Genomic DNA, 23,629 nt, shown 5'->3' with positions numbered 1-23,629 from the left:
CGAGGGGTCATTAGAAAATTCTCTTCAGACCAGCCTACGGACTACTCTCCTTCCTTTAGAGATAAAAGTCAAGATACTTGCTATATCTGTCAGAAGAAAGGGCATTGGTCTTCAGAGTGTCCAGACCGTCAAAAAAGAAAAAAAACAGGGGATAAAAAAGACAAAAGTCAAGATACCTGTTATTATTGTAAAGAAAAAGGACATTGGTCTCCAGATTGCCCAAAAAAGAAACAAGAGGAGTCAGAAGAAAAGAGGAATTCTTCAGAAGAAGAGAGGGATTCTTCAGAGGAAGAGAGGGATTCTTCTGAGGAAGAAAGAAGACAGGTGAAGAAAAAGAAACAGGAGAAAAAAAGAAGAAGGTATGAAAGCGAGGAGGAAGAAGAAGAGGAAAAGAGTGTGACGGTGAAGAAATTGAAAAAACAGAGAGACTAAACAAGGAGAAAAGAAGAAATCAATGAACTTTTAATTAAAGTGTTGTGATGTGAATTGTAAATTGGGTTGTAAAAAAATGGAGAAAAGAATAAATGAATGATATAAGGTAAGAGTCTTTGAGTTTTGATTTTAAAATAAGAAGCTACACTCACGCACTCATACACAGACACGTACTATAAGGGTAACATGGGTGAGTTTTTTTGAGTTATTGGCAAATTGAAATTGTATTTCTTTTCGAGAAATGTGGGTGGCCCTGAAAAGGGCCTTTTTTGGTGCAGGGGTGAGTTTAAGCAATCAATTTTAACTGCCTTAAGCCTTTGCCACGGCCAAGGCCTACTTCTGGACTGCGTAATGATGATAATGATTGGGTTGAAATCACTAAGGGTGGTACGGTAGGCTTAGTCACAGGGTTGACATGTTTGGCTCGGGAAGGTCGTATTCTCTTCGGTCGTGATAAAGAAGTCTGATACATTTGTTTCAGACTTCTTAACTCCGCTAAAATGTCCAACAGTACCGTGACCGTTTGATTTTCACCCTCTTGTTTCTTTGCTGCTACTTCTTCTTGCTGTTGTTTTTTTCTTACCTCTTCTTCTTGTTGCTGTTGCTGTAGGAGAAAAGCTTGTTCCGCTTCCTTTTGTCGTTGTATAAATTTCTCCAATTCTTCTTTCTGTCTCTGTCTAAAATTCTCCACTTGCGGTAATGAAGAAGGTAACGCAGGTTCCGGAACAAATTCTTGCGAGGAGAGAAAATCCACAAAATCCCAATTCACCTCTTCTGAAAGTAAGTCCGGGTTCCCTTGGGCGGTCTCCCCTGCTGGTGCACCCCACTGGATCGTTTTCTGAGTTTCCGTCATGTTGAATCACTATCGCATAGATTGACTGCACACAAGCGCTAGCGAATCTATATTGACTACGTGACGTCACAGACTGCTCTCTTCGGATTGGATGCGGGCTGACTGAATTCTGTAACGCGTGTTCGGATTGGTGAATGAACTCAATCCGTTTCAATCCTTTCTGTCCCTATAAATAAGCGCAGTTCACTACATTGATTCACCTATTCTCGGAGCCTCAACATGTGGACCGACGTTGAATCTTCAACCCTTGTGTCAACAATGATGTTCAGGACGGACATGCTCATGTATGTCCGATCCAAGTGGACCGTTGTCTACAGGACCAACAGCAGTCTGTGGATAAGAAGAGTCTATATAGAGAGACAAGGTTGCCTCAAGAGGACTCTGATGTATGGCCCTGCTGTAAGACGAAGTTTGAGGAAAAGAAGATGTCGCAAATGCCGTTTATGTTAAGGGAATATTAACATAAACCCAAAGGCCCTTTTCAGGGCCAGCCATATTTCTCGAAAAGAGATAGTCTTTGAATTGCCTACCCCTTTTTTTTAAAAAAATTTTTTTAAAAAAATCCCATGTTAAATTCCCCTTGTCCGTAGATTGTCCCACGATTTATTCCCATGTTAATTCCCCTTGTCCGTAATCTGACCCACGATTTTTCGCCATGTTAAATTTCCATTGTCCGTAATCTGACCCAGGGGTCCCTGTAATGCTAATTCCCATTGTCCGTAATGTATCCCCTATTACTACTGTTAACTGACTGTTTGAGATTGAAAACATTAATGGAATCTATGAGTTTTGATGTATTTGGGTTTCCGGGACAGTCAAAGTGAAAGTTGAAATCTCCAAGAATAATCAGGTTGCCACCTATTGAATTTCCATAGTCGAGGAGATTCGGAAACTGCTCCAAAAAGAGAGTCAGCCAGCTTCTTTTTTCTCCTAGGAGAAGGGCGGTATAGGCAGAAACAATGGACTGACCTTTGCTTCAGTGTGAGTTTGGTTTGGACTAGTACAAACAATGTGTGGTCGAAATTGAATGTTGTGGTGTGGTTAAGACGTTTTATCATTAAGATTTTTGTGATGACAGCAATTATACCTCCGCGAGAATTACGGGGGAACGACTTGATAGAGTGACCAGTGGGTGTTAGATCCGCACATTTGGGCTCATCGCCTGATGTTTTTAGCCATGTTTCTGTGAGGAAAAAGACGTCAATATTCAGGTAGTTGATAAAATTAACTATTTCTGTGGGCTTTTCCGGTGGTCCTACTGACTGGGCATTGACTAATGCAATACGCAGAGGTATCTCTTGGATAGATGACACAAAGGTTGACGAATTAATAGGGATTTGAATTAGGTTATCTAAATTAACGGTCGAATCGTTTTTAATTGTTGACCCAAAATAAGGGAGATAACTGGAATTCTTCTTCCTGTTCTAAGCCGGCCAGCTTTGAAACAACGTTTCTTTTTTCACTTCTGTTTACATTTAGGTAATGATGAATGTTATCCCAGTTCGTTTAGTCTAGAGCACAATGTAGTGTGGATATCCAAGGAGTGATCATTTCAAGCAATTAATGAGGGTCCATCGTAGCATAAACGGGTTGACTGGCGAGTATCACGTGATAGCGGTTTGTTCAAAAACAGTGGAGCAAGACAACTGAGAAAAAGTCTAATTGTTCTCATTTCCTAAGCAAGAAGATGAAGAAACACAAACAAATTTAACAGCCAATACATAATGAACACAATAACGTGGATGAAAATAGGCAACAAGCACAGATATCATGAAAACGGCACTAAAAAACAGAACAGTTGCTTCAAGCCGGTTAAGCGATATCAGCCATCTTGTTTTTTGATCAACAATGTGGGGGACGATCTAGCCGAAAATATCGGATTAAAAGGTAAACGAGATTTTACAACTATTTCTACAATGATTTTCGATATTTCCGGTATTAAATAAGAGGGCTACTCAATTTATTGGAGTATATGCAAGGAATATGCTCAAATTGTTATTATTAGGCTAAACAAAAAGCGCCGAGTGTGATTCACCAAACTAATTTCTTTCTTCACTGATCTTGTTGGTTCTGCCATCCTATCAGATTTACCACAGTTTTTTTCGATGTATATGGTGTTGAATATGAGATAATGATATCCTCTTCAAGATCGCTCGCGCAAACTTATACTAACCCATTTGGAAAGTATTGTGTGACACGCATCGCTATTGTCGCTTGGTGTCTGCTTTCACTTTGAAAAGGTGTCATCGTTTCATCTTGATTATAAACTTTAATTTCAAGTTTTACACACTACTTGAGCTCTTTATATTTCAAAGATGTAGGTGTAAGCCTTCGTTTTCAATTTTCTGTAAGTGCGTTTTGGGGTCTCTCAAATGTGACAATAATTTTAGGGGGACGAACGAATTTCTTTGGGACTGAATAAGGAATCTCATGATTTTGTGACAGCAGTGGAGGACACTGATGCAGGCTCACTCATATCGTCTTCGGAATCATTAACATATATCTGAGCCAATAGTTCGACTCGCGTGTGGGGTGATGGATGATATAGATGGTGTGATGAATATTATTCTTTGTAATTTAAGGGATAATATAATTTGTGAGATTGTATCTCCTTCTCTTACATTTTAAGCAAAAATAGAGCGTTTGGATAGTGAGCATGATATAATGGATGGTATAGTAATTGATAGTATTTTTGTGACATTTCATCTTATTCATTTGCATTCTAAGCTAACGCAGGACGTTTGGAGTGTGTGTGTGTGTGTGTGTGTGTGTGTGTGTGTGTGTGTTGGTCTTTGTTTGGCCCTATAAAACTTTTTTTGTCCCTATCAAATTCATGTCACCGACCTACCCACAGTACTGCGTATTTAAGACACTATCAACACTTTTTCCATTCTCCCTTACTAGCCAATACAGTGACGCCACTGAAGCTAGAAATTTTGAGGCTATAAATATAGACTTGGGTTTTTCCATAGGTTTTTCCTCAGTCCTCATGGTGTGACTATAAATGGATAGTATAGCATTTCTGGTAGTGTAAGAGATAGTCTATTTTGTGAGATTGTATCTCTTTTTCTCCCATTTTAATCTAACACAGTAGTTTGGATGGTGATTATGATTTAATGGGTGGTATAGTGGGTGTATTGGATAGTATTTTGTGGTGTAAGGGATATATATTTTAATATTGCATCTCTTTCGCTAAATCTCGGACCCTCTTGAACAGATCTCTTCGTCTAACTTACTTACCAACACCATAGCGTCACTATAAAAACAAAAAATAGGGACATAGAAAATGGATATTATAAAGACACGTTTAGGGACATTGTAGGGACATTAAAGCTAAGCAACAATTTTAATCCGCATAGTTATAGCGTACCTAATCATATGTCCCTAAATGCACAAATATTCTAAAACAAAACGGATTACATAGACTAGCGCAGCTGACTACTCAATCTATAAATAACTTATTCATAATTAACTACGATATCTCCTGCTCGGTTCAGCTGAAGCTCGGAGTATTTGTGTGTGTGTTTGTGTGTGTGTGTGTTTGTTTTTCCTTAACAAAAAACATTTGTCCCTAAAGACAAAAAATATTGTGTTTATGTGTTTTTGTATGCACGCGTTAATTTGTGCGTGATGTTTGTTTGTGTGTGTATTTTGTTTGTATGCGCACGTCCGTTTGTATGTGATTGTGTGTTTGTTTATTTCACTTAACATAAAGCTTATCACTTAACAAAACACAATGTATCTATGTGTGTTTTGACGCGTTAGTTTTTGTGTATCTGTATATGTTTGTCTGTATGCGCGCGTACGTTTATGTGTGTTTGTGTGTTTGTTCTCCTCCCTTGTTTTGTAGATAGAATATTTCCTTCTCTACAATGCATTGATAGTAAATAACGTGGAATTTGTTAGTATGAGTGTGTTGTTTTGTATAAACATTTGTTTTAGATTAGCTCTCTCATCACTATGGATTGTTTGGTAGGTGATTTTATGTCTATGAAGTTATATGTTCCTCCCCGACAGGCGTTATAAACTTTACCAACTGTCACTGTTTGGTCATGATTGATGTTCGACCCCGTCACCTTGTTGCCATTGTCAAGTACCGTGACGTCACCCCACCTGTTCCATTCCTATTGTCCCTAAAGAAATGCAATTTTTTGTTATTGTCACTATTCAAGCCTAAACTTTCGTCCGTATAAATCTTGTCTGTGAATCGTCCCAAGGTGTTTGGTTATGGTAACTCCCATTGTCCGTGAATCGCCGTAAAAAGCAATATAACGCTTGGCGGGACGAAGATGTAACTTTACATAACGCCTGGCGGAGCGGGACATATAAATGTATATAACGCCTGGTATGTAATGAGCTAGCCGACAAAGTTCGAAATAAAAAACATGTTAAGGAACCCTAACCCTGCCCCACTTAGATATAGCATAACACAAGCCCAAAGCATAACAAGAAACTATATTAACCAGAAATGGCAGGAGAACTGGAACTCCACTACCAAAGGCAGGATACTCTACTCCATTATAAAAGAGACTAATAGGTCCATCAAACCAACCAAAGTGAACAGCCTGGACCAAAACATTATCAATCGCATCGTATCCGGAAAAACAAAATTAGCAGGAAGTTTTGACAAACATATAGGACCCAAGCTCTGCTAATAACATTTGATATCACTGCAAAACCATTGAAGACCTGCCAAAAATATTCAATAGCTGCTCAAAATATCAGAACACTAGAATGGAATTTCAAAAAGCCCCCAGAAAATTGGATCCCCTACCACTTTATCCAGATTTACTTAAAAATAGCAGTCCAAACATAACTATGACCTACCAAAACATACTTAAATTCCTAGACACATCCAAACTAAAAGACAAAATATAAAACACCCTAAAAGCATAAAATAAACAACCCGACCTCACTTAAAAATAAATTTCCACCAGCAGATGGGCACCTTTGACAGGTGCTGAGGGACCTGAGTACTCAGCATGGGTGTCCCTCTAGCTTGAAAATAGCAACATGTAAAACATACATAACCCACCCAAATACTCTCCAACACCAGATTAATATACGTAGACGTGCGCTTTTGATACGTCCCTAGGGACCAGAATACTCAACAAAAGTTCCCGTGTTCTTAAATCCCAAATATGTCCTTAAAAAGCAACACAAATAATATTTTTTTTAAAAAAATCTTCTTCTCTGCTCTATTCCTAGCCCTAGCATGAAAGACAGCCAAGGTAATAATGCGGCCTATATTCTGTGATACACACCATACTAACACTAAAGCAGCACAGAGTTTTCCATCCAGTGCAACCTAGCTCATCTTTCGAACAATTTCAGACACAAGAACCAAAACTCAAAATTCGTGCAAGTACATCCATTTAGACCAGTACCCTGAAATGAGCGGACTCCTGCCTGCAGATGTTCGCCTGCCTTCCTGGTCACTACCTCCCTTGCCTAAATCGGACACAAATAGGCGTACAACGCGCGCATGAAACACTTAACATAAATAAAAGCAAAAATAAATGAATAGAGAGTGGCACTATGTTGTCAAAATCCTTACACAATTTTATCAAGAGGCCAACAAGACCTACCCAGTCCAGCAGCTAGTAGAAACAGCAAACTACAATTTTACGCTACACAGCTACCACTTCCACGAAATAACCTGAGATGAAAAAGGACTGTGGAGAAATGTAAAGAAGCAGAAGAAAAACTGGGAACTTCTGCTTAAAAGACCCTTATAAGGGCTACCAGTAGTGCCTCTTATCCAGGGAACCATTTTGGCTTTCCTGAGCGACATATTATTAAAAATGTGTAGGGCATCTACAACGTACACTATGTACTAGAATTATTGCGATTGTTATGACGTAGGAAAATTGTACAACTTGTTTTGATTTGACCCAATGGCACAGGTGGCTAACACATTATTGACATTTTGTTTTGTCCATTAGTACTACTAGACTAAATTTGACTAAGTAGTGGCTGGCGTTCTTGGGTGTGCACGACATCCATGACTGGCTTGCCGAGTTCCTTGCCCTCATGCCTCTCTCGGACATCGTATAACGGCATAGATGTGGAACAATTTCCACCAGCCTGAATCTAGGTATACCGATGTGACGTCATCGTTGGAACCAATCGCAACGGGCGTTACATACTGCTTGGGTCGACCCTTAGTACAGTCAGTAACGGACTGAAATCAACTCTTTCTTAAAATGAGTGTGTGTTGGTCCCATTCCCCCTCATGAAAGCCCTTCATTCAGGTCGTTAGAGACATATAGTCCTACGATCTGAGGGCTAAATTAGCTGTGCTCCTTGAGAACATAAATGCATATGGGATGTGGCACTAATTCCTTCCCCCAGGAACATTTAGCATCCAGCTGTGCGGGAATAAACCCGTCGCACCTGCCCTTCTGGGCGCACGAGACGGAAATCCAATCAATCAATCAATCAATCAATAACGCCTGGCGCCCATTGTAACCAATGTCCAGTACCGCGACGTCATCATTACTATAGTCCCTATGTAAACCCAACTTATGTGTAATTCCCATTGTCCCTAGAGTGGAGATAAAATTCCTATTGTTTAATTTCTCTTGACGCTAGAGTGTATATATACCCCTTTTATTACATGAAATTCAAACTGAGGCTAGGGTGACACAAGCTCTTGTCGGTATGTTCAATTCCCCTTGTCGCTACACAGTCCCAATCCCTTGTCGGTATGTTCTATTTTCCCTTGTCGCTGTACAGTCCCAATCATATTACGCTAAACATGCCCACCCATGCTAAAATTCACCCATGTTAAATTCCCCTTCACGACAAAGTGCCGGGACCCATTTTTAACATAAAAGTCCCAATGTCTGTATAGTGGCCTAATCCCTTGTCGCTATGTTCAATTCCCCATTCACTCCATGTTAAATATCCCCATGTTACATTCCCCTTGTCGCCAAGGTACCCTCCCCCACCCCCACCCCATCAGTTTAACATAGAAGTCCCGTTGAGGCTATAGTGACCCAATCCCTTGTACCTATGTTCAATTCCTCATTCACTCCATGTTAAATTTCATCATGCTAAATTCCCCTTGAGGCTATAGTGGCCCACTATACTACCATTGTCTTGGTCAAGGACAATTCGCGGTAGCCAACCCAGTCAGACCCAATTGTACGATTCGAACCCATACCCTTGCGGTCGCTAATCCGGCACGCTAACCACTAAGCCACCGCGGCTCCTAAATGGCAAGATAAATAGCAAACAATAAGTTCTTAAATATTTTGGTTTTTAAATTAAAATTTGTTCCTGCTTTACTTGCAATTCTTCTAATCCAAGAATTTGATTAAACGATCATAACGTCATTTATTATTGTTGTCTTCGTGCACTAGTTTTGAGTTAATGGGTTACTCACCAAACAATAATGGCAGTATCTACTCCTTTTTAAAGACCGAACAAAATTATGATATTAAAACTGAACTGCATCGAGTGGATGTTCATTGATTGTCTTCTTCACATTTCATTGACTATAGTATAATGTGCTTTTCTTTATGAAAAGGAGACATTGCAAGAATGACGCAGTGCAATCCACGAAAAAGGAGACATTGCAAGAATGACGCAGTGCAATCCACGAAAAAGAAAAATCTCATTGCAGGTAATATAAATATAATGTACAAGACGTGGTAAATGATAGAAAATGTATATGAATAACAGAAGCATATTTTCATATTAGATGTGCAATTTACCTATTTCGGCAAATAAAAGATGCACCTCCATGATTTTCCTCTCAGTTCCAAAGTCGACTGTTAAATATGAAATATTCTTGCTAAGACTGGTCGGAAAAGCACACGAGGATTTATCGCTGTCCGTGATATGTTGTTCATTGGTCAAGTGAATTGTTTTAACTGGTGCTTTGAAGGCAATATTTACTGAAAAACCAAGCAATTACTTAAATTACGTTCAACGTTCACTGGGTCCAACATTAATTTGAAGGATCGCGATTCAATGTTACATATACTCAAAAAACATCGTATAAACATGTAAATATATATTTATTTATAAACAGAAATTTTTTATTTTGCCATTCATTTCAGCAATTTTTTTATCAAACAGTCAGAAATTTGACAGAAAAATATGCACTCGAATAATATAATTTGACATTAACTAAGAACACATTATATATAATAAATATGATATTAAAGTACTAATGGACAATAAACATAAAGAAATATTGTCATAAAATAGTGGTTATTTTCTTTTCCTGTGTTATTACTTGATATGTTTCATGAGTAGTGAATGCGGACACTTTACGTACAATGGGAATTAGCATTAAAAACACCCTTGGGACACTTTACGTACAATGGAAATTTAACATGGAGAAAAATCGTGGGACACTTTACGTACAAGGGGAATTAACATGGGAATAAATCGTGGGATACTATACGTACAAGGGGAATTTAACATGGGAATAAATCGTGGGATACTATACGTACAAGGGGAATTTAACATGGGATTTTTTTTAAAAAAGTTTTTTTTAAATTTAAATTTAAATTTAAATTTAAAAAAGGGGTAGGCAATTCAAAAGACTATCTCTTTTCGAGAAATATGGCTGGCCCTGAAAAGGGCCTTTGGGTTTATGTTAATATGCCCTTAACATAGAGGGCATTTGCGACATCTTCTTTTCCTCAAACTTCGTCTTACAGCAGGGCCATACATCAGAGTCCTCTTGAGGCAACCTTGTCTCTCTATATAGACTCTTCTTATCCACAGGCTGCTGTTGGTCCTGTAGACAACGGTCCACTTGGATCGGACATACATGAGCATGTCCGTCCTGAACATCATTGTTGACACAAGGGTTGAAGATTCAACGTCGGTCCACATGTTGAGGCTCCGAGAATAGGTGAATCAATGCAGTGAACGGTGCTTATTTATAGGGACAGAAAGGATTGAAACGGATTGAGTTCATTCACCAATCCAAACACGCGTTACAGAATTCAGTCAGCCCGCATCCAATCCGAAGAGAGCAGTCTGTGACGTCACGTAGTCAATATAGATTCGCTAGCGCTTGTGTGCAGTCAATCTATGCGATAGTGATTCAACATGACGGAAACTCAGAAAACGATCCAGTGGGGTGCACCAGCAGGGGAGACCGCCCAAGGGAACCCGGACTTACTTTCAGAAGAGGTGAATTGGGATTTTGTGGATTTTCTCTCCTCGCAAGAATTTGTTCCGGAACCTTCGTTACCTTCTTCATTACCGCAAGTGGAGAATTTTAGACAGAGACAGAAAGAAGAATTGGAGAAATTTATACAACGACAAAAGGAAGCGGAACAGGCTTTTCTCCTACAGCAACAGCAGCAAGAAGAAGAGGTAAGAAAAAAACAACAGCAAGAAGAAGTAGCAGCAAAGAAACAAGAGGGTGAAAATCAAACGGTCACGGTACTGTTGGACATTTTAGCGGAGTTAAGAAGTCTGAAACAAATGTATCAGACTTCTTTATCACGACCGAAGAGAATACGACCTTCCCGAGCCAAACATGTCAACCCTGTGACTAAGCCTACCGTACCACCCTTAGTGATTTCAACCCAATCATTATCATCATTACGCAGTCCAGAAGTAGGCCTTGGCCGTGGCAAAGGCTTAAGGCAGTTAAAATTGATTGCTTAAACTCACCCCTGCACCATGAAGAAAAAAGGCCCTTTTCAGGGCCACCCACATTTCTCGAAAAGAAATACAATTTCAATTTGCCAATAACTCAAAAAAACTCACCCATGTTACCCTTATAGTACGTGTCTGTGTATGAGTGCGTGAGTGTAGCTTCTTATTTTAAAATCAAAACTCAAAGACTCTTACCTTATATCATTCATTTATTCTTTTCTCCATTTTTTACAATCCAATTCACAATTCACAACACAACACTTTAATAATAAGTTCATTGATTTCTTCTTTTCTCCTTGTTTAGTCTCTCTGTTTTTTGAATTTCTTCACCGTCACACTCTTTTCCTCTTCTTCCTCCTCGCTTTCTTCCCTTCTTCTTTTTTTCTCCTGTTTCTTTTTCTTCACCTGTCTTCTTTCTTCCTCAGAAGAATCCCTCTCTTCCTCTGAAGAATCCCTCTCTTCTTCTGAAGAATTCCTCTTTTCTTCTGACTCCTCTTGTTTCTTTTTTGGGCAATCTGGAGACCAATGTCCTTTTTCTTTACAATAATAACAGGTATCTTGACTTTTGTCTTTTTTATCCCCTGTTTTTTTTCTTTTTTGACGGTCTGGACACTCTGAAGACCAATGCCCTTTCTTCTGACAGATATAGCAAGTATCTTGACTTTTATCTCTAAAGGAAGGAGAGTAGTCCGTAGGCTGGTCTGAAGAGAATTTTCTAATGACCCCTCGCAAAGCTCTGACGAAACGTTCCATCTGGTCAGTCTCTTCCATCGTTGTGTTCGGCTTGAGAGTGAAATGAATAGTGAAAGGACAAGACACACACCCTTTTATATACGCTGGTCTGCTATGACTATAAAGTAGTTTATGGTGGTTGAACTTGAGTCATTTGACTTTTTGCTTTCAAGATGAAACGATCCCATTCATTCGAGAAGAAAGAAGAAGAAAGTAAGAGGCAGAAACGTGATCTATCGCCTCGTACCAGGGCTGAAATCTTGGCACAAATTCATGCCAGTGATTTTGAAGAGGACATGAGTGAACCAGAATCCGAACCCTCTAAAACAAGTTCACCACCCTTAGTCAACCCTGAAAAGTACTATTCCATTCGAGAGACGGAAAAGCGCTCCTCTAGAAAATTTAGAACTACGGCTTACAAATACACGGTGAAGTTTAAAGATTTCAAGGCTGAAGTGCCGTTAGAGAAAGCAGAAGTGTTCATCACTGAGGTGTGGGATTCTTTGCTCACTGCACTCAAGCGACAATGTCAACCCAAAGAAGACGATCGTTTGAGACTTTCCATACAACACGACGGTTTGAAATCCCCTGTTTGGATCGAGTTTAGCACCCCTGCAGAATTGACTGCTTCCAAAGTCATGGACAAGATTCAACACGTACAACAATCTAATGATCAGTTTGACATCACCGATGGTAAAGCCACACTGGACATGACCCACGTCTCTCCTCCTCAAGGGACAGGACGCAAAAAGATGTTATTGGTGGACGACCTTCGCAACACCAAAAAGAGTCTCGTCCGAATTAACAACTCTCATGACCAGATGTGTTTAGCCCGTGCCATCGTGGTGGGACGAACCTATGCCGACAAGAACGACACGGTAGAATGGAAAAGAACCTGGAACACTATTCAACGTTCCCATCGAGCCAAGCAACGAAACGAAGCAGAACTCCTGTTGCAACAAGCTGGCCTGTCCAAAGACACACCCTGTGGCATTCCTGAGATGCAAAAATTGCAAGATGCCCTAGCTCCACGCTACACCTTGAAAGTGCACCCTCAAGAAGTGCGCGGACCTTTGTTGTTTCGAGGCCAAGACTTTAAGGACGGAAAATACATTCATGTCTATTATCACGATGAACATTTCGATACCATTACCAGTATCACCGGATTCCTGAAATACGGTTATTACTGTGAGAAATGTGACCATGGTTATAACAATCGAGAGCAACACAAGCATTGTGGATCGAAATGCACAGGATGTTTGGCCTCTTCACCCTGTCTGAGCGAAGAACCAGTGCCTTGTTCCACTTGTCTGCGCACGTTTGTCAGCCCTACCTGTTACCAACAACATCTGAAAACGCAAGGTTCACAGAAGAAATGCGCTTGTCAACTGCTGAGATTGTGCTCTACGTGTGGACAAGGCATACGTACCAATAGTGTCAAGGCACACGTATGTTCAGGAAAGAAAAAATGTCACATTTGTCACCACATCGTGGACTTGGAACACCAATGTTACGTGCAAAAATGCCAACCCCCACCAGAGAAAGAGGACGGTCACAAGAAGAAAGGCAATTTCATCTTTTTCGATTTCGAATGCATGCAAGAAACCGGCATTCACATTCCTAATTTCTGCGTGGCTCATCGAGCGTGCGAGAAGTGCATTCAAGAACCTATCTTCAGTCATTGCCCTCACTGCAGCAAGATACCCGGAGGGCGTGAAAAAATCTTTCGGGGACCCAACACGTTAGCCGATTTTGCCCAATGGGTCTTAGACCCCATCGACAAGACATGGAGCAAAGAGGACATCGAACGTTACCGAGATTATCATCGCCATGCCACAGTGATGGCTCACAATTTCTCCGGATACGATGGACAGTTTCTTTTGAGGTACTATACGGAACATGGCACCGAACGTCCTAAAGTCACTTTGAACGGAGCCAAAATCATTTTCATGCAAGTGGGACAAGTACAGTTTAAAGATTCGATGAGCTATTTGGCCATGCCTTTGAGTCGAATGCCTAAAACGTTTGGAATGACAGAAATGGCTAAAGGGTACTTTCCACACTTTTTCAATACGGAAGCCAACCAACATGTCGTTCTACCCCATTTACCAGAGGCTCACTATTACGACCCCGACAACATGCGTACCGAACAACGAGAAGCTTTCTACGCTTGGTACCAGATTCACGCCTCGGACCCTTTCGACTTTCAGGAAGAAATGCTAAAGTATTGTCGTTCCGACGTGGACATTTTACGACGTTGCTGTGGAAAATTTCGAGAACTGTTCATGGAACACGGAGGGGTCGATCCTTTGAAAGAAGCTTGCACCATTGCCAAAGCGTGTTCCCTAGTGTATCGACAACGATTCATGCCTGAAAACACCGTGGCTGTCATCAGTCCTCAAACGACCCACTTTGTCAAACGTCAGTACTCGGTCAAAGCCCTACGCTGGTTACATTACTTGTGCGACAAGGAAGACAAGTGGATTCAGCATGCCCGCAACGGAGGGGGCGAAAAGACCATCGGAACGTATTCGGTCGATGGTTGGGACTTAGAAAACCCCAAGATCGTGTACGAGTTTAACGGTTGCTTATTTCACGGATGTCCCGTCTGCTACCCTGACCGTGACACTAAAAATCAGTTTTTGCAACGAACCATGGAAGACTTGTACCAGGACACTTGTCAGCGACGCCTAAAGTTAGAACAGCAAGGATACCAAGTGGTGGAAATGTGGGAACACGAGTACGATCACCGTATGAAAACCGATCCCGAGTTTAAACGCCTCGTGGAAAGTTACCAGTTCATGGACCCGCTGAACCCGAGGGATAGTTTGTACGGAGGAAGGACCAATGCCACCTGTTTGCTGTACCAAGCCGACGAAAAGAAAGGAGAAGAAATCAAATACTTGGACGTGTGTTCGCTGTATCCCTACGTGTGCAAATATTGTCGCTTTCCTGTAGGGCACCCGCAATTGTTAACGGAACACATCGACCTGAAAAACATTCGACAATACGAAGGCTTGATCAAGTGCAAAGTTTTGCCTCCCACGAACCTATACCATCCCGTCTTACCTCACCATTGTCAAGGCAAACTGATGTTTCCATTGTGCCGTACTTGTGCCGAAACGTGCAACCAAGACCAACCTTACCATCACACCCAGGAAGAACGTGCCTTGACGGGAACCTGGGTCAGCGTAGAATTGTTCAAAGCTCTGGACATGGGATACCAACTGTTAGAAGTGTACGAAATTTGCGACTTTCCCAAGACACAACAATACCGCAAGGGTGATCCCAGTCAGAAAGGCATTTTCGCCGACTACGTGGATGCCTTTTTGAAACTGAAACAAGAAGCCAGCGGCTATCCTTCCTGGTGTCACACTCCCGAAGACCAAATACAATTCAAAGAGAAATACTATGAACAAGAAGGCATCACTTTAGACCACATCGAGAAAAACGAAGGCAGGCGATCGTTTGCCAAAGTGATGTTAAATTGCTTGTGGGGTAAAATGGCACAACGACCGTGTTTACCCAAGACGGAATATTTGACAGAACCTTCCCGCTACTTCCAGATGATTCACGACAAAACCAAATACATGAAACACGTGGACGTCGTTCGAGAGAATTTGATCTTGGTCAATTACGAAGAAGATCTGGACTTTGTGCAAGACGACCCTTTTGGAAATGTCATCATTGCGGCTTACGTGACAGCCCATGCTCGCTTAAAATTGTACGAAGCTTTAGAACTGTTAGAAGAACGCGTCCTGTACTTTGACACGGACAGTTGCATTTACATCCATCACCCGATTCAACATCACCCTAGCATCGAAGGAGACCGTTTAGGAGCCTGGACAGACGAGCATCCCGACGACAAGATTCTAAGTTTCGTCAGTGGCGGTCCCAAAAATTACGGCTACGAATACCGTGACAAACAAGGAGAAGTGCACACGACGTGCAAAGTGAAAGGACTGACTCTGAATTATCGTACCAGTCGAGTGGTCAACTTTGGGGTATTGAAAGAAGCCTTGCAATCGGAAGAGGATGGAAACTTTAAAGTGACCACCTATCAACCGAACAAGATTGTACGTTTACCCACTCACCACATCGTCAGTCGACCCTTGGAAAAAGTCTATCAAATCGTGTACCAGAAGCGAGTTCGACTTCCCAATCATTTCACCTTACCGTATGGACACGTTGGTATAAAACATTGGTTGTAAGATAGTTACCCCACCAGAAAGATGACTTCGCCACAGCAAGAATCGAGTGAGAAACCCGATGAGAACTCCAAGTTCAAACCCTACCATTTTCCAGTCTTCTTACCTGACTATTGTGATTGTGCCCGTCGATTGGACACGTTTCAGAAATGGCCTACGGATAGGGAAGGATTACCTTCTTCGCATGTTTTAGCTAGAACAGGATTTGTCTACTTGGGACCTGAGTCAGGATTGGGATACGAGGTACAGTGTTTTGCTTGCGGACTGAAGTTACGAATGGATCTATGTATCTATAAAGATTCAGCTATTCTGGAACATACTCGATGGTCTCCGCACTGCCCTTACCTTTCTATGGCCTTTCCACCCATCACACTACGGTACAATGTTGACGGTACCTTAGAGACGGTACCTTCCGAAACAAGACATAAAAAACGTAAAAAAGGAAAGATGTACAAGCTGGAGACTGCATTGCGACTAGTATAAAAAGGGGGCTATGGTCAAGATCGATAGTTCATTGTGACTACCAAGACCGAGCGAACAAGATGAATACTTTGAAAAAGACATCGTTTCAGTTTGGGGATTGTAAAAAAGTTGTATCTTCCTCTAGTGTGACTAATATTGGATGGATAAGACCCAGGCATTGCGACGGAAAATGTCCGGAAGGAAACTGCGATTGTCCATGTGGTTACCATTGTAATTGCGTAACGGAGTTTGCAGACGAGTGCGATTGTGAGCCTTGCGATGGGACCGATGCTGTACGTTGTGACCTGAGCGATGCCGTAAAGCATCATGGGAACTTTGTTCTCACTGCCCCTGTCATGGAAAGTGATGCTGTGCGTGTCAAACCTGAGGGATGCGAAAGCGATGCCGCTCGTCCTCTTAGACATTTTACCGGGTTTAAAGGGGAATGTCCACCTTCACGTTTACCTCCCTACGGATGTCATCCAGCCCTGAGCAAACTCCTGTTCCTGTCACCCAACCCTCGTCGAAACGAACCTGTGAAAGACGAATATTCGTTCCCTGTGCGTTTGTCGGAATACTGCGACTTTGAAAATCGTCTTCAATCGTTCAAAGGAAAATGGCCTAAGTATCTGGGAGGACCGACCCCCGAAGAATTAGCCAGAGCCGGATTTTTCTACTTGGGCGAAGGAGATAAAGTCAAGTGCTTCAGTTGCGGTGTGTCACTTCACCACTGGGAACCGCAAGATTCGGCCTACGTAGAACATGCTCGATGGTCACCGAATTGTCATTACTTACCCTTAGTGGGACCGAGACATTGAAGTAACTTCTTACCATAATAATCTGTTCATGGATACTTTACAAGAGAACATTCGTGCTTTGCCTGTGGAGTTGAGAGAACGTATTTATCGAGAACTGGTCAAAATACAAGTGAAACGTAAAGAACAATTGCATCCGTTACGTCACCGGTGTTTGAACCACTGGTACCTAAAGGCTATACAAGGATTGATTCAATTGAAAGTGTTCCATCGGACAGACATTGATCAACGATCCTCTAGTTTTAAAAAGGATTGGTTTGGTATGGACGATTGTAGTTACATCATTGTAAACGTACTGCATCGAATTCCAGAGGAAGAGTTAACGAATTACCAACATCTTGAACACAATGTCAACTTAGTGAAAGAGGAAACTTCTGAACGAATTGTAATGTGTAGATTAGTGACTCAACGATTTAAATTCGACACTGAAGTGAAACCATGTTTGTGCAAAGAGTACATTTCTTGTGTCAGACCAAAGAGGATTTAGTATGACCTATTCATGGGTACTTTGCTAGAGAACATTCGTGCTTTGCCTGTGGAGTTGAGAGAACGCATTTACCGAGAGCTGGTGAAAATACAAGTCAAACGTAAAGAACAATTGCATCCGTTACGTCACCAGATCTTTAACCACTGGTACCTGAATGGTATAAGAGAACTGATTCGTCAGAAATTGTTTCAGTGGTCAGACCTTGTTCAACACTTTGAGTTAGTGAATGATCGAAATGTTCATTATTTTGGTTACTTTGAGATTCACCTACAGCAATACATTGAGGAAGACAAGTTAAAGGATTATCAACATATTTTACGTGGAATCTACTTAGAGGAAGAGGAAACTTCTAAACGAACTCTGAAGTTTCGGTTACAGTATGCAAGATTTAGATTCCCTACTGGAGAACGAAGATCTCTGGCTAGAAAGTACGTGTATTGTTTCCGAAACAAAGAGACTATAAAAACAGGCTGCCATGCCACGACTTATGTCACATGTCATCCAACAGATTCCGTGGAAGGAACTCAATGACCATATTCAAACCGTGGATCATTACCATCGATTATTACAAGAACTGTATCCATTCAATTTGGGACGACAAGTGGTGTGTGTCTTAGTGACTTGTTTTTTGGGATTTCGTTTACCAGCCGATTCTTTGTGGACTCTTTACGATCAGTACTTACCACCTCCATGGCCTTAAATGGTCACGAAAAACTCCTTTTGCTCAAAGCCTTGCGTTTTCATCTGGATACTTCTCGACCTCAACAGGAAAAAAAGATTCGTCAACTTTTAGTGACCCAAGACGTGTATGACGATGTGTGTGTAGCTTGTGACTTACACCCTCATTGGACAGATGTTCGTGATTGGAAAAAGGGGGGTTTTGAGGCTTGGACCCAAGAAGTGGCCCAGTATGCACAAGAGTTGTTCAAGGAAAAAAGTTACTTTTCAACCCGTGTTAGTGACGGTGCCAGAAGTACCCGTCACCGAGAACAACCACTCGCTTCAGGACAGGACTGTCATGGACATGCCTGAAAGGTCATTCCGGGAGGACACTTGTGTGACAATACCTCATGTAGAGACTGTAAGAACATTACACACGGTCCCTAGGACATCTTGGTTACCCAAAACATGTTGTACAGACACTTGTTTATATTTCACTTTGATCGCTTTGCTGTGTTTTATATTCCTGTACATCACTATTTGGGTTGTATGTATTTTTGTCTTTCGTGTTCATATTTGAAAAAAAAAACATTCAATAAACGTGTTCTGAAAAAGTATATAAACTCTTGTCTTGTTTGTTTTTTCGTGTCACAAGTGACATTTCTCATACCATGGCTACCTCTGCTGTCTCTGCTCCCTCTTCCTCTACTGTCAAAGTCATCGACGAACACTTAGATCGTGCCAGTTGGGAGGCTTTGTATCTTCGCCATCCCTTTAACATGCTCATTGCTGGACCTAGCGGTTCGGGCAAAACCGAATTCGTCAAACGTTTGATCGAACATAAACATCATTTGATCGATCGACCCCCTCAACGGATCGTGTGGTGTTACAAAGAGTGGCAATCGGCGTACAGCCTCTTGCGAGAAAGTCAAGGCGATTCCATCGTGTTTGTGGAAGGCATTCCTAAAGAAGACGATGGCATCGTCTCTGACTCCCGTCTAACCCATTTGGTCATTTTCGACGACATGTTAGGAGAAGACGAAGAAGAAATTAAACTGTGGTTCACGCGCAAAGGGCATCACCGTAATGCCAGTGTCGTTTACATCACCCAAAATTTGTTTCAACAAAGTAAAGCCCATCGCACCATCAGTCTCAATGCGCATTACGTGGTCTTGTTTAAAAGCCCTCGAGATAAATCGCAAGTGCAAGTTTTAGCCAAACAGTTAGGAACGCCTTGGCTGACTCAGGCGTACGACGATGCCACTCAAACTCCACACGCCTATTTGCTCGTCGATTTGAAACCTACGACCCCCGAGGATTTGCGATTTCGTACCCACTTGTTTCACCACTGGTGCCAAGACGGAGGGCCTGTCCTGTACACGTCTCCGTCCTCGACTTCATTTCACTCCCCATGAAAAAAAAATCTATAAAAACCTCAGACCCTTTTTCGTCTGTCTCACACAGTGTGAACATGACGTCCCTTCAGTCGCATCTTCCCGTCAAATTGATTCGTGCCTTGTATGGCATCAGCCGAGAAAAAGATCCACAAACACGAGCTCGTGTCTTAGAAGCTAGTCTCAAAGAAGTTTTACGATGGTTCACGGTGACGGCACGTCAATTACTCCAAGGAATCATTCAGATTCCTCATCAAACCCAACGCTTTTTCGATCGAAACAAAGTCGCTTTGGTCCAACTGGCCGATCCCCGCATCGACACTCAAACCAAAAAACAAATCATTTTGAAACCTGGAGGGAGCGGTACTCTAGGAGGGGTCATCATTCGCTCACTCTTAAGATGGGATCCTAATGCCCCCAAAGTTATCCCTAAGACAAAAGTCCAACGAAGCCCCAAGAAGAAAAAGAAAAAGACCAAGTCCCCAAGAAGAATAACTTCTCCAGTGGCAGGACCCTCCTCTTACCAGACACCACCACCATCACCCCGGAAAAAGAAAAGAAGCCCCAAGAAAAAGAAACAGAGAAAAAGTCCTCAAAAAAAGAAAAGTCCACAGAAGAAAACTAGTCGCAAGAGAGGCACTTCGGCCAGGACGCAACCTTACACTCGCAAGCCACGACCTGCCACAACGTCTCCGGCAGCCTCACGTTTGTCCACTTCTCCGTTGATGTCACCAGGAACTGAAGAGTACTTGGAGACGTTGATTACACCAAGAACTTCTCCATTGATGACCCCCAAAAGAACTTCCCCAGTGGCAGGACCTTCCAATTTAGCGGCAGTGGCTGCTGCTCACAAAGTACCTTCTCCCAAAATCAAAGTCCATGAAAGATCAGGCATGTTACAAAGTTTACTGGATTTGTCCAAGCAAGAACTGGCTCGATTTAGTCCGTTACGTACCCCTGCACGACGTGTCATGCCTGTCCTCAAACTGATACGACGTAAAGACAATCAATGGCGACGCGTTCCAGTATAAAAAAGGCCTGTGACCGAGTAGGGTATCAGTGTTTTTAGGTGCTCCTAAAGACTCAAAGATGTCACCCTCCAGAAAACCCCAAGGAAAGAAAAGGAAAGGACTACCACCACGTTTAGCCAAACATGGGGACCTGTTATATGTCCTGTCCAAAGCTTCTCCACCCCTACGAAAAAAACTCATTCAAACGGCCTCCAAAGAGGTCATCGATACCGTGTGCGAATGTTGTTTGAACGTTTTGAAAGGCACGATCCCTTTGTCCAAACACCAGAAACAATGCTTAGGCAAACATCGTCACGTTCTTCGGAAAATGGTTCAAAAGAAAATTCCCATTCGTCAAAAAAAGAAGATGTTGGTCCAACGTGGAGGCATTTTACCTCTCTTGTTAGGCCCCATACTGAAAGGAGTCTTGGGAACCATGTTGGGAGGACTGATGGGAGCAAGATAAAAAGGCCCTCGGAAGTCCCAAGATCTCAGAATTCACCCCTGACAACCCCATGGAAGGACGAAAACTAGCTTTAGTGCCTTACAAACGATGGATGGAATACCATCGGTGGCAAGAACAACGCACCCCGCATTTACCTCCCAATCCCAATTTGAGCGAGATGTCCCAGTTACAACACGAATTGCAATCCTTGCTGGATCGCCAAGATTTGTCCGAAACAGAAAAATCTCAAAAGTACGGTCAACTCTTGCAACGACTGCAACTCTTTCACCAGAAAGCTTTAGACGAAACAGCTTTACCCACTCTGAAAGATTTTAAGACCTTGATGAAAAGTCCAGCACCATCACTAGTACCAGTACCAGTACCAGTACCACCAGTACCCGTGACCAAGACAGAAAAAGGAAAAGAAGAAGAAGAAGGGTTTCAAACTCCACCAGAAAAAGTACGCAAGTTAACAACACCACCTACCTCCAGAATTGGATGGATTAAAAAGATGATGGCCACCCCTTCTTCCTCACAAGAGAAAAAGAAAATGAAGACAGAAGTGAAGACAGAAGTGAAACAAGAACCGATATCCCCTGCTCAGACATCCTCCTCCTCTTCGACACCTATTGCTGGCCGCACACGCAAAGCCTTGCAATCCAAGAAAATACCCCAAGAGAAAAAGAGAAGCCTCTTCCAAGAGTGGGTGCCTTATTAAGACACCAATCAACACAAAAAAATGGAAAAAGTCTTAGCTAGCATTTACTACGATCCCTCGCATCCTGCAGGTTACGCAGGAGTTCAAAAATTGTATCGTGCTGCCAAAACGCGACTGAAAAGTCTCCGTTTACCTCAAGTGCAACGATGGTTACAAGAACAAGCTACCTACACTTTACACAAACCCATTCGACGCAAGTTTGCCAGAAGTCGCACCCGAGTGGAAGGCATCGATCATCAATGGCAAGCCGATTTAGCCGATGTCTCTCATTTGGCCAGCTACAATCGTGGTTACAAATATTTGTTTTGTGTCATCGACGTCTTTTCCAAATTTTCCTGGGTCGTGCCTTTGACTTCCAAATCGAGCAGCGAGTTAGTGCGAGCCCTGCAACGGGTGTTGAAACAAAGCGGTCGTCGCCCTCTTCGATGGCAAACGGACAAAGGCACCGAATTTCTGAACCAAGCTTTCCAAAAAGAATTAAAGAAACGTGACATTCATTTTTTTACCACCGAGAATCCCGAAACCAAAGCCAGCATCGTGGAACGTTTTCAACGCACTTTGAAAGAACGCATGTGGAAATATTTTACGCATCACCACACTCTGAAGTACATCGACATCTTACCACACCTGGTGCAAGCGTACAACCAATCTTACCATCGAAGCATCGGACGTGCCCCGCAAGACGTGACTCCCGACAACGAAGTGCTGGTGTTTGAGCGCCTGTTCGGTACGTCCCCGACGAGGGCTGTCCCCAAGAAAAGTGGAGAGTTGACCGTAGGAGATTGGGTGCGCATTGGCAAAACCAAACGCACTTTCGACAAAGGTTACTTACCTAACTGGACGACCGAATTGTTTCGCGTCACTGGACGAGTACATGGCCGTCATCCTGCCGTCTATAAATTGGAAGACATGAACGGAGAAGTACTCAAAGGAACGTTTTATTTGCCCGAGTTACAACGTGTCACCAAAAAAGAAGACGACGTGTACGACATCGAAAGCATTCTCGAACGCAGAACCCGTAAAGTGGGCAAACGACGTGTCAAAGAAGTCAAAGTACGTTGGAAAGGATATCCACCCAGTTTCGATTCTTGGATCGACGCTTCGCAAGTCATCGACTATAAAAAGAAGAAGTGACCATCATGCCCTTTCACACAGCAGCAGACGCAGCCACGTCGACCAGTCCTTCTTCCCCTAGTTCTTCTGTGCAAGATTTACAAAAACAACCCTTGTGGGTGTGGTGTGGAGAACGTGTGCCTAAAACGCAAATCGTCTTTTTCTGCCAAATCTTCGTGGTGTATTGTGTCATCGGGGCAGCCATCGCCAATTTGAGTTTGCAACAAGGAGACAAACAATTGTGGACCATTTTATTGAGTAGTTGCATCGGTTACCTGCTTCCCAACCCCTCCCTGAAATTCTCCTCGAACGGGAACGTTGTGTCCAGTGCCAGTGCCAGTCACCACTCCAACATCCACAACCAAAACCCCATTTTGGGCGGAGACACGCCTCTGACATCCACTAACCCCTCGGACAGCCACAGAACTCTGGAATTATGAGTCACCAAAACCAATTTTACTTAACCTTACCCAGTGACAGTTCCATGGAGGTGTTTCCCAACAACACGTTGTGCTGTTACACGGCCAAATTACCTCAGGCCATCCCCTTAGATCACGAAGCCCATTGGGAAGTGGCTTTGGTAGAAATGATTCACCCGACCCAAGTCCTCAATGTCATTGACGATCAAAGTAAATTTACGGTGGAAGTTTATGACGAACCATTGCAA

At 42.4% G+C, this 23,629-nt stretch overlaps 1 protein-coding gene across 6 annotated transcripts in view; it reads right to left on the bottom strand.

The window, feature by feature from the left end:
• The window catches only part of LOC149798395 (uncharacterized), a 129,767-nt gene that overhangs the window by 95,642 nt on the left and 10,496 nt on the right, over positions 1-23,629 (bottom strand). For all 6 annotated transcript variants that reach the window (XR_016422011.1, XR_016422010.1, XR_016422012.1 and 3 more), the window contains exon 3: positions 9,007-9,189. Coding sequence is in view for 2 of the 6 variants with exons in the window: in XM_089963583.1 (XP_089819709.1) it covers positions 9,007-9,189 (183 nt within the window). In the remaining 4 variants the exon portion in view is untranslated. The remainder of the gene's footprint in view (positions 1-9,006; positions 9,190-23,629) is intronic.

This window comes from Sinohyriopsis cumingii, chromosome 6 (genome assembly GCF_028554795.1).
Source record: "Sinohyriopsis cumingii isolate HCF-2022 chromosome 6, ASM2855479v2, whole genome shotgun sequence".
NCBI lineage: Eukaryota > Metazoa > Mollusca > Bivalvia > Unionida > Unionidae > Sinohyriopsis > Sinohyriopsis cumingii.
The sequence above is the reverse complement of the archived record's forward strand: the minus strand, read 5'-3'. Positions and strand labels throughout refer to the sequence as shown.